Raw genomic sequence first — 18,187 nt, 5'->3', positions numbered from 1 at the left:
CGGACCCATTCATTTCTATGGGGCGACACAATGTGCTGCCGGGATCCGGAATTGCGGACCCGCACTTCCGGGTCCGCAATTCCGTTCCCGAAAAAAATAGAACACGTCCTATTCTTCAAGATTAGGCATTTTCTATTAAGTGTCCTTGTTTTGGGGATCCACGGATCTGCAAAAGACTTACGGACGTGTCAATGGACCCTTAGGTGGAGAAGGCACCGGCAGAACTGTTACTTTTACTTTGGTTGTGAATGGAGAAGGAAATGACACATGAACCAGGATCAGTGAAAGAGAAGAGGAAGGATTTACACCGCCACTCTAGTGTCTCTGCAGTTTCCTTTACAATCACTGCCTGGGTATAGGGGCCACACCGTTTGGGGCCACCAGGGGATCATCCTGTAACTTGGCGTTGTATCAGATCTCATGTTGCACTGTGCAATGTCAAATGGGAGCTTCTGTGTCACACCCAGGAGTATCAGACGTCAGTGTGCGCGCTCCGCCTCTGTCATGTACCTCACGCCTCACTGTCTCTCCTGTTAGTAGCCGTCTACCTGCCAGAAGATGCACAGCGATGAGTGCAGCCTGGACGAGGACAATGGAGGGGTCGCCTCCTCCGGGGAGACCACCATCCAAGTGACGCCCTACTCCACCACCGACCGCAAAAAGTACCGCAGGTCCTCAGACATGGTAGCGGTGGCCCAGAAGGTGGAGCACTGGATGGAGATGGTGAGTGTATCTGCAGGTTATTCCTCCCTCTGTATATGCAGGACATGGTATCCACTCATCCAGAAGCGTGGGAAGTGGGGGCCCCGCATGCAGGTTTGGGGTACAGGTGTCATGCCACTATATACAGGGGTCACTAAACATAATTGCCTCATATTCGGGTGCTGCTCTTGGTGATCAGTAAAGGCACCACTGATCGCCGGTCAGAGCAACGACTCTTCGTTGTTTACCAGACACAGCGCCATACATCCAGAGGTGGTGGTGCCCGGTACTGCAGCTCAGGATAGCTTACTCCTATTTAAGTGGTTGCAGTACCATGCACAGCCACAACCGAATGTAGGCACTATACCTAGATAGAGATGGACACAACCCTTGTAATTAGATGATCTGTGGGTTGTCAGTAGTCGGGACCCTACCTTTAGGCTACATGCACACTGTCACTTTTTAAGTGATGTTTTTTCACTGATGCCTTTGTGAAAAACGGACACTAAAAATGGCCCCATTCAATTGTATGGGGGCTGTCGGTCAGTGAAAACGGACCTTCTATTTTTTTATGTCAATTATTTACTTGCCGTCTAAAAAACTGCCGTGTGAGTAACCCCATAGACCATTGTTCTTAACCATTGTGCGCGTGACGGCGGTTAAAAAAACACCCATCACACATCCGTTTTTCACTGTAAAGTATTAAAAAGCCCCTGTACCTTTAAGAGTACATTCACATGTTCCATCCATTTCACGCTGTCCATTTATTCTGCGCAGATTTTTTTAAACTCAAGTTATGACACAGTTGGGCAGAACCTAAAATCCGCCCTCCTGCCGTGCAGGTGCATGTGGGGGGGGGGGGGCTGCTCCGGCGGTGTGTGATGTTTGGGGCGTGACGACGGTGACTCAGGACACAGCAATGTGTCAGGCGACTCACAAGCGGAAAGTTATTTCTGTATGCTGAGTGTCTGACAGGAGGAGGTAGAGAGGGGCGGCCGCCTCGGTTGCAGAGCGCGCTGCAGTAGATTGCACAGCTCGTGAGAAATCCTGCTTTGCATTTCTGCTGCTTTTTGCACCATTTTCGGTCGCTAGAAGCGATAAGTCATTGGAATCGGACGGACGACCCCATTAATTTTCCGGAGGTTGCAGAAATCTCATTCAGATTTGTGTGTGAACGTGACCTAAATCTGTCCCAGTGAGGGATCCAGCGAGCGCAGCAGGTAACTCGCTGCATCGCTGTCTGCCGCTTCTTACGGACAGAGCTTCCGCAGTCCTCACAGACGTCATGTGCTTTTTACATTACTCACATTTTTATATTTTATACTTTTTCCGTTGTTTTAGGGACAATGTGATCAATCCGCCAGATGCAGGAGCGCAGCAGAGGAGTCACTGAATGCAGCAGAGGAGTCAGCGAGCGCAGCAGAGGAGTCACTGAATGCAGCAGAGGTGAGAGAGCGCGGGGAGGAGAGACGCTTGTGCCGGATCTCTACCTTCCCCCCCCCCTTTCCACCTGGCAGGTGACTTATGTGCTTGTACGACCAAGAAATCCACAGTCTCAAGTGCCACGGGGGCGGTCCCATCATGCTTTGTGCCCTTGGCTCTTTGCACTGAACGTGTCCCTAGCTCCTCCCCTCTGTGCAACGGCTCTAGCAGCCTCCTGATTGGACACTACAGAAAGGGGGAGGTAGGTGTTCAATGCAGAGAGCGGAGGTCACTACAGAGTATGGGGCCATCCCCCGTGCCCCTTTCGATTCCAGCGAGCATTAAAAGTTGGATTTTTTGCTCTTAGATCCTGCACGATCAAGCTCACACTGTTCCCACCTATATATAGCACTGTCAGCAGCTTTGAAGGGTCAAAACTTCTGACAGACTCCCTCTACACCCCTCACACTCATATGGCTCTGCAATCCTCACCTTCTAATGATAACGAGATGACTCTGCTTATAATGTCCCAGTCTATACAACAAAGCTCAGAAGTGGCCAGCAGAGATCAGGGGAGTCCGGCCTTTTGCGTCTGCTCTAGTGGTCAGTTTGAGAACTGCAATTTCATTCATTAAAAATTGTGAAACCTAATTATAAATGACCTCATGTTTTCTGATGATCAGCTATCCCTTTAAGCGATGCTATTATATTACTCTAGGATGATTATGCAGCGTGCGGCGATGATGTGAGTACAGTACAGCAGATCTGTGGTCAGGCAGGGACTCATTGTATCATAAACCACTATGATGCTGTGAGTTCTGGTCAGATGAGCCGCAGATGGTCTGGAGCAGTGATGCCCAACCTACGGCCAAATGCGGTCCGCGAAGCAGTGTCATGTGACCCGCGCAGTAACAGGACTTTATCAGCGCACTAGCGCAGGGCGCGCTGCGAACGGCACAGCCAGCAAAGCGATGCTGCCTGTGCCTGCAATCTCCCCGCCCAGCGCCGCCTCCTAGCTAATTTATTCACTGCACTTGCCTCTGTGAAATTGAAGAGAAGCGCCGTAATCTCGCACAGGCGCACTGGCAGAGGCATCGAAGTGCGCATGTACTGTCTTCCTGGCCTCTGCCAGTGCGCCTGTGCGAGATTACGGCGCTTCTCTTCAATTTCACAGAGGCAAGTGCAGTGAATAAATTAGCTAGGAAGCGGCTCTGGGTGGGGAGGAGATCTGTGGATGACACTGAGGGGGGATTTGTGGATGACACTAAGGGGGGGGGATCTGTGGATGACATTGAGGGGCGGATATCTGTGGATGACACTGAGGGGGATCTGTGGATGACACTGAGGGGGGGATATCTGTGGATGACACTGAGGGGGATCTGTGGATGACACTGAGGGGGGGGATATCTGTGGATGACACTGAGGGGGGATATCTGTGGATGACACAGAGGGGGGATCTGTGGATGACACTGAGGGGGGATATCTGTGGATGACACTGAGGGGGGATCTGTGGATGACACTGAGGGGGGATATCTGTGGATGACACTGAGGGGGATCTGTGGATGACACTGAGGGGGATCTGTGGATGACACTGAGGGGGGATCTGTGGATGACACTGAGGGGGGATCTGTGGATGACACCGAGGGGGGGGATCTGTGGATGACACTTAGGGGGATCCATGAATGACACTGAGTGGGGATCTGTGGACGACACTGAGGGGGATCTGTGGATGACACTGAGGGGGGAATATCTGTGGATGACACTGAGGGGGATCTGTGGATGACACTGAGTTGGGATCTGTGGATGACACTGAGGGGGGATCTGTGGATGACACTGAGGGGAATCTGTGGATGACACTGAGGGGGGATATCTGTGGATGACACTGAAGGGGATCTGTGGATGACACTGAGTGGGGATCTGTGGATGACACTGAGGGGGGATCTGTGGATGACACTGAGGGGGGATCTGTGGATGACACTGAGGGGGGATCTGTGGATGACAATGAGGGGGGGATCTGTGGATGACACTGAGGGGGGGATCTGTGGATGACACTAAGGGGGAATCTGTGGATGACACGAGGGGGGATCTGTGGATGACACTGAGGGGGATCTGTGGATGACACTGAGTGGGGATCTGTGGATGACACTGAGGGGGGATATCTGTGGATGACACTGAGGGGGGATCTGTGGATGACACTGAGGGGGGATATCTGTGGATGACACTGAGGGGGGATCTGTGGATGACACTGAGGGGGGATCTGTGGATGACACTGAGGGGGAATCTGTGGATGACACTAAGGGGGGGATCTGTGGCTGACACTTAGGAGGATCTAGGGGGGGGGGATGTTGGGGTGGGAGGTCCTGGAGGGGTGTTTGGGTGGGAGGTCTGGAAGGGGTGAGAGGTCCGATAGGTATGTGGGGGTGGGAGATCCGGGAGGGGGGCCCATAATTTTTTTTGCTATGGGGCCCAGTCATTTCTAGCTACGCCCCTGATTGGTAAGATTGGGCGGGCACTGGAGCGATAGAGCGCCCTGCTGTAGGAGAAGCCGGCGGGAGATGAAAAGAAGATGGGGCCAGCTCCGGTGGTGTCGGGCACACGGTGCAAGCATGGCGGTGGAGGATCTGACTGAAGCCTAAAGACCAGACATCAAGGTAGACCTGTAGAAGAAGGTGACAGCGCAGTATGTGATGTATACATGTGTGTAATGTATGTAGTGCAGTGTGTGATCATCACATACATGTATACATCACATGCCCCCTCACAGTAATAATGCCAAGATATGTGCCCTATTCACAGACTTAATGCTCACACATGCCCCCTCACAGTAGTTATGCCCAGATATGTGCCCCCTCACAGTAATAATGCCAAGATATGTGCCCTCTTCACAGATGTAATGCTCTCACATGCCCTCTCACAGTAGTTATGCCCAGATATGTACCCCCTCACAGTAGTTATGCCCAGATATGTGCCCTCTTCACAGTAGTTATGCCCAGATATGTGTCCTCTTCACAGTAGTTATGCCCTGATATGTGCCCTCCTCACAGTAGTTATGCCAAGATATGTGCCCCCTCACAGTAGTTATGCCAGATATGTGCCCTCTTCACATTAGTAATGCTCACTTGTGCCCCCTCACAGTAGTTATGCCCTGATATGTGCCCTCTTCACAGTAGTTATGCCCTGATATGTGCCCTCCTCAGTAGTTATACCCTGATATGTGCCCCCTCACAGTAGTTATGTCCAGATATGTGCCCCCTCACAGTAATAATGCCAAGATATGTGTCCTCTTCACAGATGTAATGCTCGCACATGGCCCCACACAGTAGTTATGCCCAGATATGTGCCCCCTCACAGTAGTTATGCCCTGATATGTGTCCTCCTCACAGTAGTTATGCCCTGATATGTGCCCCCTCACAGTAGTTATGCCCAGATATGTGCCCCCTCACAGTAGTTATGCCCAGATATGTGCCCCCTCACAGTAGTTATGCCCAGATATGTGCCCTCTTCACAGTAGTAATGCTCACACGTGCCCCCTCACAGCGTTTGCATTTATTTCTAGCAAAGCTACCTGTTTCCGGCCCGCAAAATTTATACCAAGTCTAGTGCGGCCCTCAGACGAAAAAAGGTTGGGCACCACTGGTCTGGAGGATGTGACATGAACTGCACACGGGCAGCTGGCACTGGATTTAAAGGGGTTGTCTCACTTCAGCAAGTGGCATTAATCATGTACAGAAAGTTAATACAAGGCACTTACTAATGTATTGTGATTCTCCATATTGCTTCCTTTTCTGGCTGGATTCATTTTTCCATCGCATTATACACTGACCGTCTCCATGGTTTACGACCACCCTGCAGTCCATCAGTAGTGGTCGTGCTTGCACACTATAGAAAAAAAGGCCAGCCTCTCTGGTGGCCGGGACCATTGGAGCGCACATAGGCTGGTGCTTTTTCCTATAGTGTGCAAGCACGACCACCACTGCTGGAATGTAGAGTGGTCATAACCATGGAGACAAGCAGTGTATAATGTGATGGAAAAATGAATCCAGCCAGAAAAAGGAAGCCATATGGAGAAATCACAATACATTAGTAAGTGCCTGGTATTAACTTTCTCTACATGATAAATGTTATTAGCTGAAGTGAGAGGACCCCTATAAGCACATGGGCAGAAAATCACGCCCTGGCATTCATTCACAGTGAGCTTAGTTTTTCCACATCTCCGACCAGAAGAACCTGTTCAGTCACAATGAAGGGAAATCAGCACAATCAGCAGTCAGTGAAGGGAAAGTACCTGAGGTGATGTTTCTGCATGTCATAAAGAATGTGAGGGTGATATCATACCTGGAGGCTGTACAGGTGTAGCTGTAATTTGCTGCACCATAAACCACCTCAGCATGTCTTCTCTCCTCAGGATACTTCTGACTGCTGGTGTCTACCACTAGAGGGAGCTCATTGTATACATAGATATATAGTCACCACTAGAGGGAGCTCATTGTATACATAGCTATACAGCCACCACTAGAGGGCGCTCATTGTAAACATAGCTCTATAGTCAATACAAGGGGGAGCTCATTGTATACATAGTTATACAGCCACCACTAGAGGGCGCTCATTGTATACATAGTTATATAGTCAATACAAGGGGGAGCTCATTGTATACATAGTTATACAGCCACCACTAGAGGAAGCTCATTGTATACATAGCTCTATAGTCAATACAAGGGGGAGCTCATTGTATACATAGTTATACAGCCACCACTAGAGGGCGCTCATTGTATACATAGTTATATAGTCACCACTAGGGGGAGCTCATTGTATAAATAGTTATATAGTCACCACTAGAGGGAGCTCATTGTATAAATAGCTATACAGTATAGTCAATACAAGGGGGAGCTCATTGTATACATAGTTATATAGTCAATACAAGGGGGAGCTCATTGTATACATAGTTATACAGCCACCACTAGAAGGAGCTCATTGTATACATAGCTATATAGTCACCACTAGGGGGAGCTCATTGTATACATAGCTATATAGTCACCACTTGGGGGAGCTCATTGTATACATAGTTATGTAGTCACCACTAGGGGGAGCTCACTACATACAGATATACACTCACCTAAAGCATTATTAGGAACACCATACTAATACGGTGTTGGACCCCCTTTTGCCTTCAGAACTGCCTTAATTCTACGTGGCATTGATTCAACAAGGTGCTGATAGCATTCTTTAGAAATGTTGCCCATATTGATAGGATAGCATCTTGCAGTTGATGGAGATTTGAGGGATGCACATCCAGGGCACAAAGCTCCCGTTCCACCACATCCCAAAGATGCTCTATTGGGTTGAGATCTGGTGACTGTGGGGGCCATTTTAGTACAGTGACCTCATTGTCATATTCAAGAAACCAATTTGAAATGATTCGAGCTTTGTGACATGGTGCATTATCCTGCTGGAAGTAGCCATCAGAGGATGGGTACATGGTGGTCATGAAGGGATGGACATGGTCAGAAACAATGCTCAGGTAGCCCGTGGCATTTAAACGATGGCCAATTGGCACTAAGGGGCCTAAAGTGTGCCCAGAAAACATCCCCCACACCATTACACCACCACCACCAGCCTGCACAGTGGTAACAAGGCATGATGGATACATGTTCTCATTCTGTTTACCCCAAATTCGGACTCTACCATTTGATGTCTCAACAGAAATCGAGACTCATCAGACCAGGCAACATTTTTCCAGTCTTCAACAGTCCAATTTTGGTGAGCTTTTTCCTATTTGTAGTGGAGATGAGTGGTTCCCGGTGGGGTCTTCTGCTGTTGTAGCCCATCTGCCTCAAGGTTGTGCGTGTTGTGGCTTCACAAATGCTTTGCTGCAGACCTCGGTTGTAACAAGTGGTTATTTCAGTCAACGTTGCTCTTCTATCAGCTTGAATCAGTCGGCCCATTCTCCTCTGACCTCTAGCATCCACAAGGCATTTTCGCCCACAGGACGGCCGCATACTGGATGTTTTTCCCTTTTCACACCAGTCTTTGTAAACCCTAGAAATGGTTGTGCGTGAAAACTGACACTGACGGTCTCCGCTTTCCGGACTGTCAGGCCCCATTCACACTTCCGCCATTCTGTTCCGCATTTTGCAAAACGGAATTGCGGACCCATTTATTTCTATGGGGCGACACGATGTGCTGCCGGGATCCGGAATTGCAGACCCGCACTTCCGGGTCCGCAATTCAGTTCCCGAAAAAAATAGAACATGTCCTATTCTTCGAGATTAGGCATTTTCTATTAAGTGCCGGCGATGTGCGGTCCGCAAAATGCGGAACGCACATTGCTGGTGTCCGTGTTTTGGGGATCCACGGATCTGCAAAACACTTACGGACGTGTGAATAGACCCTTAGGTGGAGAAGGCACCGGCAGAACTGTTACTTTTACTTTGGCTGTGAATGGAGAAGGAAATGACACATGAACCAGGATCAGTGAAAGAGAAGAGAAAGGATTTACACCGCCACTCTAGTGTCTCTGCAGTTTCCTTTACAATCACTGCCTGGGTATAGGGGGCCACACAGTTTGGGGCCACCAGGGGAGGGGCGTCGCTAGGTTAAAACATTCGGGGGCCCCGGATGTTTTGTCCCATGCCCCGAATGTCCTGCCTGCCTGCTAGATACAACTGTATTGCCGTACACAGAACAGCAAATACAATTGAATCTTACACTGGGAAGAGGCGAAGGACCTTTGGGACATCACAGGTCATGTGATCAGCAAAACAGGCTGTGATAGGATGACCTGGATGATGTCACCATCCAGGTCATCCTATCACAGCCTGTTTTGCTGATCACATGACCTGTGATGTCACCAAAGGTCCTTTGCCTCTTCCCAGTGCAGGATTGGACCGGAGTCAAGAGGAGAAGGAGCCTAATGGTGATGTCTGTACAGGAGAGGTAAGTGAAGGGAGAGGCAGAGAAATGCTGGGAGTTGTAGTTATTTAACTGGGATGTATGTTAGGGCTGAAGGGAGGGATGTTATTGACATGGAACTGTGTGCTTGAGGTGGCTGGGGGAGGGAGGGATGTTATTTACATGGGACTGTATGTTGAAAGTGGATGGTGGGGGGGATGATGTTTATGTACATGGGACTTAATGTTTTTTTAGGCTACGTTCACACTTGCGTTTGGTGATCCGCTTGTGAGATCCGTTTCAGGTCTCTCACAAGCAGCCCCAAATGCATCAGTTTAACCCCAATGCATTCTGAATGGATGCGGATCCATTCAGAATGCATTCGTTCGGCTCCGTGCGGTCCCCCGTTCCATTTTGGAGGTGGACCCCAAAATGCTGCAAGCAGTGTTTTTTGTGTCCGCATGGCCTTGCGGAGCCAAACGCATCCGTCCTGACAATGTAAGTCAATAGGGACGGATCCCTTTGCATTGACACAAAATGGTGCAATTGTAAACGGATCCGTCCCCCATTGACTTTTAATGTAAGTCAGGACGGGTCCGTATTGGGACTTAGAAATTAAAATCTAATACAAACGAATCGGTCCTGAACGGATGCATTCGTTTGTATTATATCGGTGCGGATCCGTCCTGTACAAGTACATGAACGCAAGTGTAAAAGTAGCTTTAGGGGGTGATGTTTACATGGGATTGTGCGTTGGAGGCGGCTGGGGAGGAGGTGATGTTATTTACATGGGACTGTATGGTGGAGGGAGGAGTATAACTGCAGGGGGCACTGCAGATCCAGGGGACATTATAGGCGTTCTTATTACTACTGGGGGCTCTATAGGAGGGTCTTATAGATCCGTCTTATTTCTACTAAGCGCATTATGGGGGCCTTATTACTACTGAGGGGTCTGTAGGGAGCTTTATTACCACTGGGGGAACAATAGGGGGCCTTATTTCTACTAGGGACTCTGTGAGGGTATTATTAATATGGGAGGGCTCTTCTAATAATGGGGGAATTGTTGAGGAGCATTATCACGGTTGGGGCAGTGTTACTAATGAGGGCATTCTAGAAGGGAATTACTATTGGTGGGACTATGAGGAGCACTATTACTATGGGGGGCAGTAATGTTTCTTTAGGATAGTATTTGGGGGTATGGGGGGGGGGGTTGAGGTTTTGGCACAGCAAGCAGCAGGATAACACTGTGGGGACTCCAGTTGGGGGATAATGATAGAATGTGAGGAAGCTAAGATGTCTGTGTGTCGCACTCTGCTGAGACGAGGCGGCTGAGAGAAGTTGTCCGGACCGAGAAGATGATGACAGAGAGGAGACGTCACCTGGAGGCCCTGGATGTGACAGGTAAGTGCTGCTGTATAGCAAGTACAGCATAGTGCGGGGGGGGGGGGGGCATATTTATTGGGGCTTGTGCCCCGGATCTTTTGAGACCCTAGCAACGCCCCTGGATCATCCTATAACTTGGCGTTGTATCAGATCTCATGCTGCATGGTGCAATGTCAAATGGGAGCTTCTGTGTCACACCCAGGAGTATCAGACGTCAGTGTGCGCGCTCCGCCTCTGTCATGTACCTCACGCCTCACTGTCTCTCCCGTTAGTAGCCGTCTACCTGCCAGAAGATGCACAGCGATGCGTGCAGCCTGGACGAGGACAATGGAGGGGTCGCCTCCTCCGGGGAGACCACCATCCAAGTGACGCCCTACTCCACCACCGACCGCAAAAAGTACCGCAGGTCCTCAGACATGGTAGCGGTGGCCCAGAAGGTGGAGCACTGGATGGAGACGGTGAGTGTATCTGCAGGTTATTCCTCCCTCTGTATATGCAGGACATGGTAGCCACTCATCCAGGAGCGTGGGAAGTGGGGGCCCCGCATGCAGGTTTGGGGTACAGGTGTCATGCCACTATATACAGGGGTCACTAAACATAATTGCCTCATATTCGGGTGCTGCTCTTGGTGATCAGTAAAGGCACCACTGATCGCCGGTCAGAGCAACGACTCTTCGTTGTTTACCAGACACAGCGCCATACATCCAGAGGTGGTGGTGCCCGGTACTGCAGCTCAGGATAGCTTACTCCTATTTAAGTGGTTGTAATACCATGCACAGCCACAACCGAACATAGGCACTATACCTAGATAGAGATGGACACAACCCTTGTAATTAGATGATCTGTGGGTTGTCAGTAGTCGGGACCCTACCTTTAGGCCAGGCATGTCCAAACTGCGGCCCTCCAGTTGTTGCAAAACTACAACTCCCAGTTGTAGTTTTGCAACAGCTGGAGGGCCGCAGTTTGGGCATGCCTGCTTTAGGCTATACGCACACTGTCACTTTTTAACTGATGTTTTTTCACTGATGCCTTTCTGAAAAACGGACACTAAAAATGCCCCCATTCAATTGTATGGGGGCTGTCGGTCAGTGAAAACGGACCTTCTATTTACTTGCCATTAAAAAAACTGCCGTGTGAGTAACCCCATAGACCATTATTCTTAACCATTGTGCGCGTGATGACCGTTAAAAAAACACCCATCACACATCCGTTTTTTACTGTAAAGTATTAAAAAGCCCCTGTACCTTTAAGAGTACATTCACATGTTCCATCCATTTCACGCTGTCCATTTATTCTGCGCAGATTTTTTTAAACTCAAGTTATGACACAGTTGGGCAGAACCTAAAAATCCGCCCTCCTGCCGTGCAGGTGCATGTGGGGGCTGCTCCGGCGGTGTGTGATGTTTGGGGCGTGACGACGGTGACTCAGGGCACAGCAATGTGTCAGGCGACTCACAAGTGAATTTGTCGGGCAGGTGTTTGCCTTCTTGCATCACAGCGGAAAGTTATTTCTGTATGCTGAGTGTCTGACAGGAGGAGGTAGAGAGGGGCGGCCGCCTCGGTTGCAGAGCGCGCTGCAGTAGATTGCACAGCTCGTGAGAAATCCTGCTTTGCATTTCTGCTGCTTTTTGCACCATTTTCGGTCGCTAGAAGCGATAAGTCATTGGAATCGGACGGACGACCCCATTAATTTTCCGGAGGTTGCAGAAATCTCATTCAGATTTGTGCGTGAACGTGACCTAAATCTGTCCCAGTGAGGGATCCAGCGAGCGCAGCAGGTAAGTCGCTGTATCGATGTCTTCCGCGTCCTACGGACAGAGCTTCCGCAGTCCTCACAGACGTCATGTGCTTTTTACATTACTCACATTTTAATATTTTACACTTTTTCCGTTGTTTTAGGGACAATGTGATCAATCCGCCAGATGCAGGAGCGCAGCAGAGGAGTCACTGAATGCAGCAGAGGAGTTAGCGAGCGCAGCAGAGGAGTCACTGAATGCAGCAGAGGTGAGAGAGCGCGGGGAGGAGAGACGCTTGTGCCGGATCTCTACCTTCCCCCCCCCCTTTCCACCTGGCAGGTGACTTATGTGCTTGTACGACCAAGAAATCCACAGTCTCAAGTGCCACGGGGGCGGTCCCATCATGCTCTGTGCCCTTGGCTCTTTGCACTGAACGTGTCCCTAGCTCCTCCCCTCTGTGCAACGGCTCTAGCAGCCTCCTGATTTGACGCTACAGAAAGGGGGGAGGTAGGTGTTCAATGCAGAGAGCGGAGGTCACTACAGAGTATGGGGCCATCCCCCGTGCCCCTTTCGATTCCAGCGGGCACTAAAAGTTGGATTTTTTGCTCTTAGATCCTGCACGATCAAGCTCACACTGTTCCCACCTATATAGAGCACTGTCAGCAGCTTTGAAGGGTCAAAACTGCTGACAGACTCCCTCTACACCCCCCACACTCATATGGCTCTGCAATCCTCACCTTCTAATGATAACGAGATGACTCTGCTTATAATGTCCCAGTCTATACAACAAAGCTCAGAAGTGGCCAGCAGAGATCAGGGAAGTCCGGCCTTTTGTGTCTGCTCTAGTGGTCAGTTTGAGAACTGCAATTTCATTCATTAAAAATTGTGAAACCTGATTATAAATGACCTCATGTTTTCTGAGGATCAGCTATCCCTTTAAGCAATGCTATTATATTACTCTAGGATGCTTATGCAGCGTGCGTCGATGATGTGAGTACAGTACAGCAGATCTGTGGTCAGGCAGGGACTCATTGTATCATAACCACAATGATGCTGTGAGTTCTGGTCAGATGAGCCGCAGATGGTCTGGAGCAGTGATGCCCAACCTACGGCCAAATGAGGCCCACGCAGTAACAGGACTTTATCAGCGCACTAGCGCAGGGCGCGCTGCGAACGGCACAGCCAGCAAAGCGATGCTGCCTGTGCCTGCAATCTCCCCGCCCAGCGCCGCCTCCTAGCTAATTTATTCACTGCACTTGCCTCTGTGAAATTGAAGAGAAGCGCCGTAATCTCGCACAGGCGCACTGGCAGAGGCCAGGAAGACAGTACATGCGCACTTCGATGCCTCTGCCAGTGCGCCTGTGCGAGATTACGGCGCTTCTCTTCAATTTCACAGAGGCAAGTGCAGTGAATAAATTAGCTAGGAAGTGGCTCTGGGTGGGGAGGAGATCTGTGGATGACACTGGCGGGGGGGGGGGGGGAGATATCTGTGGATGACACTGAGGGGGGATATCTGTGGATGACACTGAGGGGGGGATATCTGTGGATGAAACTGAGGGGGGATATCTGTGGATGACACTGAGGGGGGGGTATCTGTGGATGACACTGAGGGGGGGGGGATCTGTGGATGACACTGAGGGGGGGGGATCTGTGGATGACACTGAGGGGGGATATCTGTGGATGACACTGAGGGGGGGATATCTGTGGATGACACTGAGGGGGGGATATCTGTGAATGAGACTGAGGGGGGGATATCTGTGGATGACACTGAGGGGGGATATCTGTGGATGACACTGAGGGGGGGATATCTGTGGATGACACTGAGGGGGGATATCTGTGGATGACACTGAGGGGGGGATATCTGTGGATGACACTGAGGGGGGATATCTGTGGATGACACTGAGGGGGGATATCTGTGGATGACACTGAGGGGGGATATCTGTGGATGACACTGAAGGGGGATATCTGTGGATGACACTGAGGGGGGGTATCTGTGGATGACACTGAGGGGGGATCTGTGGATGACACTGAGGGGGGATATCTGTGGATGACACTGAGGGGGGATATCTGTGGATGACACTGAGGGGGGATATCTGTGGATGACACTGAGGGGGGATCTGTGGATGACGCTGAGGGGGGATATCTGTGGATGACACTGAGGGGGGGATATCTGTGGATGACACTGAGGGGGAATATCTGTGGATGACACTGAGGGGGGATATCTGTGGATGACACTGAGGGGGGATATCTGTGGATGACACTGAGGGGGGATATCTGTGGATGACACTGAGGGGGGATATCTGTGGATGACACTGAGGGGGGATATCTGTGGATGACACTGAGGGGGGATATCTGTGGATGACACTGAGGGGGGATATCTGTGGATGACACTGAGGGGGGATATCTGTGGATGACACTGAGGGGGGATATCTGTGGATGACACTGAGGGGGGATATCTGTGGATGACACTGAGGGGGGATATCTGTGGATGACACTGAGGGGGGATATCTGTGGATGACACTGAGGGGGGATATCTGTGGATGACACTGAGGGGGGGATATCTGTGGATGACACTGAGGGGGGGATATCTGTGCATGACACTGAGGGGGGGATATCTGTGGATGACACTGAGGGGGGGATATCTGTGCATGACACTGAGGGGGGATATCTTTGGATGACACTGAGGGGGGATATCTGTGGATGACACTGAGGGGGGATATCTGGGGATGACACTGAGGGGGGATATCTGTGGATGACACTGAGGGGGGATATCTTTGGATGACACTGAGGGTGAATCTGCGGATGACACTAAGGGGGGGATCTGCGGATGACACTGAGTGGGGATCTGTGGATGACACTGAGGGGGAATCTGTGGATGACAAGGGGGGATCTAGGGAGGGGTTGTTGGGGTGGGAGGTCCTGGAGGGGTGTTTGGATGGGAGCTCTGGAAGGGGTGGGAGGTCCGATAGGTATGTGGGGGTGGGAGATCCGGGAGGGGGCCCATAAATTTTTTTGCTATGGGGCCCAGTCAATTCTAGCTACGCCCCTGATTGGTAAGATTGGGTGGGCACAGGAGCGATAGAGCGCCCTGCTGTAGGAGAAGTCGGCGGGAGATGAAAGGAGGAGGGGCCAGCTCCTGGTGGTGTCGGGCACACGGCGCAAGAATGGCGGTGGAGGATCTGACTGAAGCCTAAAGACCAGACATCAAGGTAGACCTGCAGAAGAAGGTGACAGCGCAGTATGTGATGTATACATGTGTGTAATGTATGTAGTGCAGTGTGTGATCATCATATACTGCACTACATACATTACACACATGTATACATCACATGCCCCCTCACAGTAATAATGCCAAGATATGTGCCCTCTTCACAGATGTAATGCTCTCACATGCCCTCTCACCGTAGTTATGCCCAGATATGTGCCCCCTCACAGTAGTTATGCCCAGATATGTGCCCCCTCACAGTAGTTATGCTAGATATGTGTCCTCCTCACAGTAGTTATGCCCAGATATGTGCCCCCTCACAGTAGTTATGCTCAGATATGTGTCCTCCTTACAGTAGTTATGCCCAGATATGTGCCCCCTCACAGTAGTTATGCCAGATATGTGTCCTCCTTACAGTAGTTATGCCCAGATATGTGCCCCCTCACAGTAGTTATGCTAGATATGTGTCCTCCTTACAGTAGTTATGCCCTGATATGTGCCCTCCTCAGTAGTTATGCCCAGATATGTGCCCCCTCACAGTAGTTATGCCAGATATGTGCCCCTCACAGTAGTTATGCCAGATATGTGCCTCCTCACAGTAGTTATGCCCAGATATGTGCCCCCTCACAGTAGTTATGCCCAGATATGTGCCCCCTCACAGTAGTTATGCCAGATATGTGCCCTCCTCAGTAGTTATGCCCAGATATGTGCCCCCTCACAGTAGTTATGCCAGATATGTGCCCTCTTCACAGTAGTAATGCTCACATGTGCCCCCTCACAGCGTTTGCATTTCTTTCTGGCAAAGCTACCTGGTTCCGGCCCGCAAAATTTATACCAAGTCTAGTGTGGCCCTCAGACGAAAAAAGGTTGGGCACCACTGGTCAGGAGGATGTGACATGAACTGCACACGGGCAGCTGGCACTGGATTTAAAGGGGTTGTCTCACTTCAGCAAGTGGCATTAATCATGTACAGAAAGTTAATACAAGGCATTTACTACTGTCATGAGTAAGGGCTAAGATTGCATTGTGCCCGAAACATGTAGTCTCTGCTTTCTGTACCTGGATTTTATACTGAATTTTCAATAAAGAAGCTTTGGATTACCACAACTACAAGCTGGACAAAATCTCTTTTCCTCTATATTTCCGTATTTCTCCTGACTCGGGTGAAGGAGCTGTTCCGTGCTATACCAGTGGAATCCCTGGCAGGTGAGAGCTGCTCAATACTTCTGTTTTCTCCAAGGCACTTACTAATGTATTGTGATTATCCATATTGCTTCCTTTTCTGGCTGGATTCATTTTTCCATCGCATTATACACTGACCGTCTCCATGGTTTACGACCACCCTGCAGTCCATCAGTAGTGGTCGTGCTTGCACACTATAGAAAAAAATGCCAGCCTCTCTGGTGGCCGGGACCATTGGAGCGCACATAGGCTGGTGCTTTTTCCTATAGTGTGCAAGCACGACCACCACTGCTGGATTGTAGAGTGGTCATAACCAGGGAGACGAGCAGTGTATAATGTAAGTGCCTGGTATTAACTTTCTCTACATGATAAATGTTATTAGCTGAAGTGAGAGGACCCCTATAAGCACATGGGCAGAAAATCACGCCCTGGCATTCATTCACAGTGAGCTTAGTTTTTCCACATCTCCGACCAGAAGAACCTGTTCAGTCACAATGAAGGGAAATCAGCACAATCAGCAGTCAGTGAAGGGAAAGTACCTGAGGTGATGTTTCTAGATGTCATAAAGAATGTGAGGGTGATATCATACCTGGAGGCTGTACAGGTGGAGCTGTAATTTGCTGCACCATAAACCACCTCAGCATGTCTTCTCTCCTCAGGATACTTCTGACTGCTGGTGTCTACCACTAGAGGGAGCTCATTGTATACATAGATATATAGTCACCACTAGAGGGAGCTCATTGTATACATAGCTATACAGCCACCACTAGAGGGCGCTCATTGTAAACATAGCTCTATACAGCCACCACTAGAGGGAGCTCATTGTATACATAGCTATATAGTCACCACTAGAGGGAGCTCATTGTATACATAGTTATATAGTCACCACTAGAGGGAGCTCATTGTATACATAGTTATATAGTCACCACTAGGGGGAGCTCATTGTATACATAGTTATACAGTCTCCACTAGAGGGAGCTCATTGTATACATAGTTATATAGTCACCACTAGGGGGAGCTCATTGTATACATAGCTATATAGTCACCACTAGAGGGAGCTCATTGTATACATAGTTATATAGTCACCACTAGGGGGAGCTCATTGTATACATAGTTATATAGTCACCACTAGGGGGAGCTCATTGTATACATAGTTATACAGTCACCACTAGGGGGAGCTCATTGTATACATAGTTATACAGTCACCACTAGAGGGAGCTCATTACAGACAGATATACACTCACCTAAAGAATTATTAGGAACACCATACTAATACGGTGTTGGACCCCCTTTAGCCTTCAGAACTGCCTTAATTCTACGTGGCATTGATCCAACAAGGTGCTGATAGCATCTTTAGAAATGTTGGCCCATATTGATAGGATAGCATCTTGCAGTTGATGGAGATTTGAGGGGTGCACATCCAGGGCACGAAGCTCCCGTTCCACCACATCCCAAAGATGCTCTATTGGGTTGAGATCTGGCGACTGTGGAGGCCATTTTAGTACAGTGAACTCATTGTCATGTTCAAGAAACCAATTTGAAATGATTCGAGCTTTGTGACATGGTGAATTATCCTGCTGGAAGTAGCCATCAGAGGATGGGTACATGGTGGTCATGAAGGGATGGACATGGTCAGAAACAATGCTCAGGTAGGCCGTGGCATTTAAACG

General features: G+C 49.7%; 1 protein-coding gene across 1 annotated transcript in view; it reads left to right on the top strand.

Annotated features, from left to right (window-relative positions):
• Positions 1 to 495: 495 nt before the first annotated feature.
• LOC122933867 overlaps positions 496 to 18,187 on the top strand; it is a 33,602-nt gene continuing 15,910 nt past the window's right edge. The window contains exons 1-5 of the mRNA XM_044288951.1: positions 496 to 723; positions 2,044 to 2,148; positions 7,825 to 7,881; positions 10,671 to 10,853; positions 12,294 to 12,398. Of these exons, the coding sequence (XP_044144886.1) occupies positions 559 to 723; positions 2,044 to 2,148; positions 7,825 to 7,881; positions 10,671 to 10,853; positions 12,294 to 12,398 (615 nt within the window). The 5' untranslated portion in view covers positions 496 to 558. The remainder of the gene's footprint in view (positions 724 to 2,043; positions 2,149 to 7,824; positions 7,882 to 10,670; positions 10,854 to 12,293; positions 12,399 to 18,187) is intronic.

The sequence above is a fragment of the Bufo gargarizans genome, chromosome 4 (assembly GCF_014858855.1).
Source record: "Bufo gargarizans isolate SCDJY-AF-19 chromosome 4, ASM1485885v1, whole genome shotgun sequence".
In the NCBI taxonomy this organism is placed as follows: Eukaryota; Metazoa; Chordata; class Amphibia; order Anura; family Bufonidae; genus Bufo; species Bufo gargarizans.
Note: the sequence above shows the minus strand (reverse complement) of the source record. Positions and strands in the feature narration are given on the sequence as shown.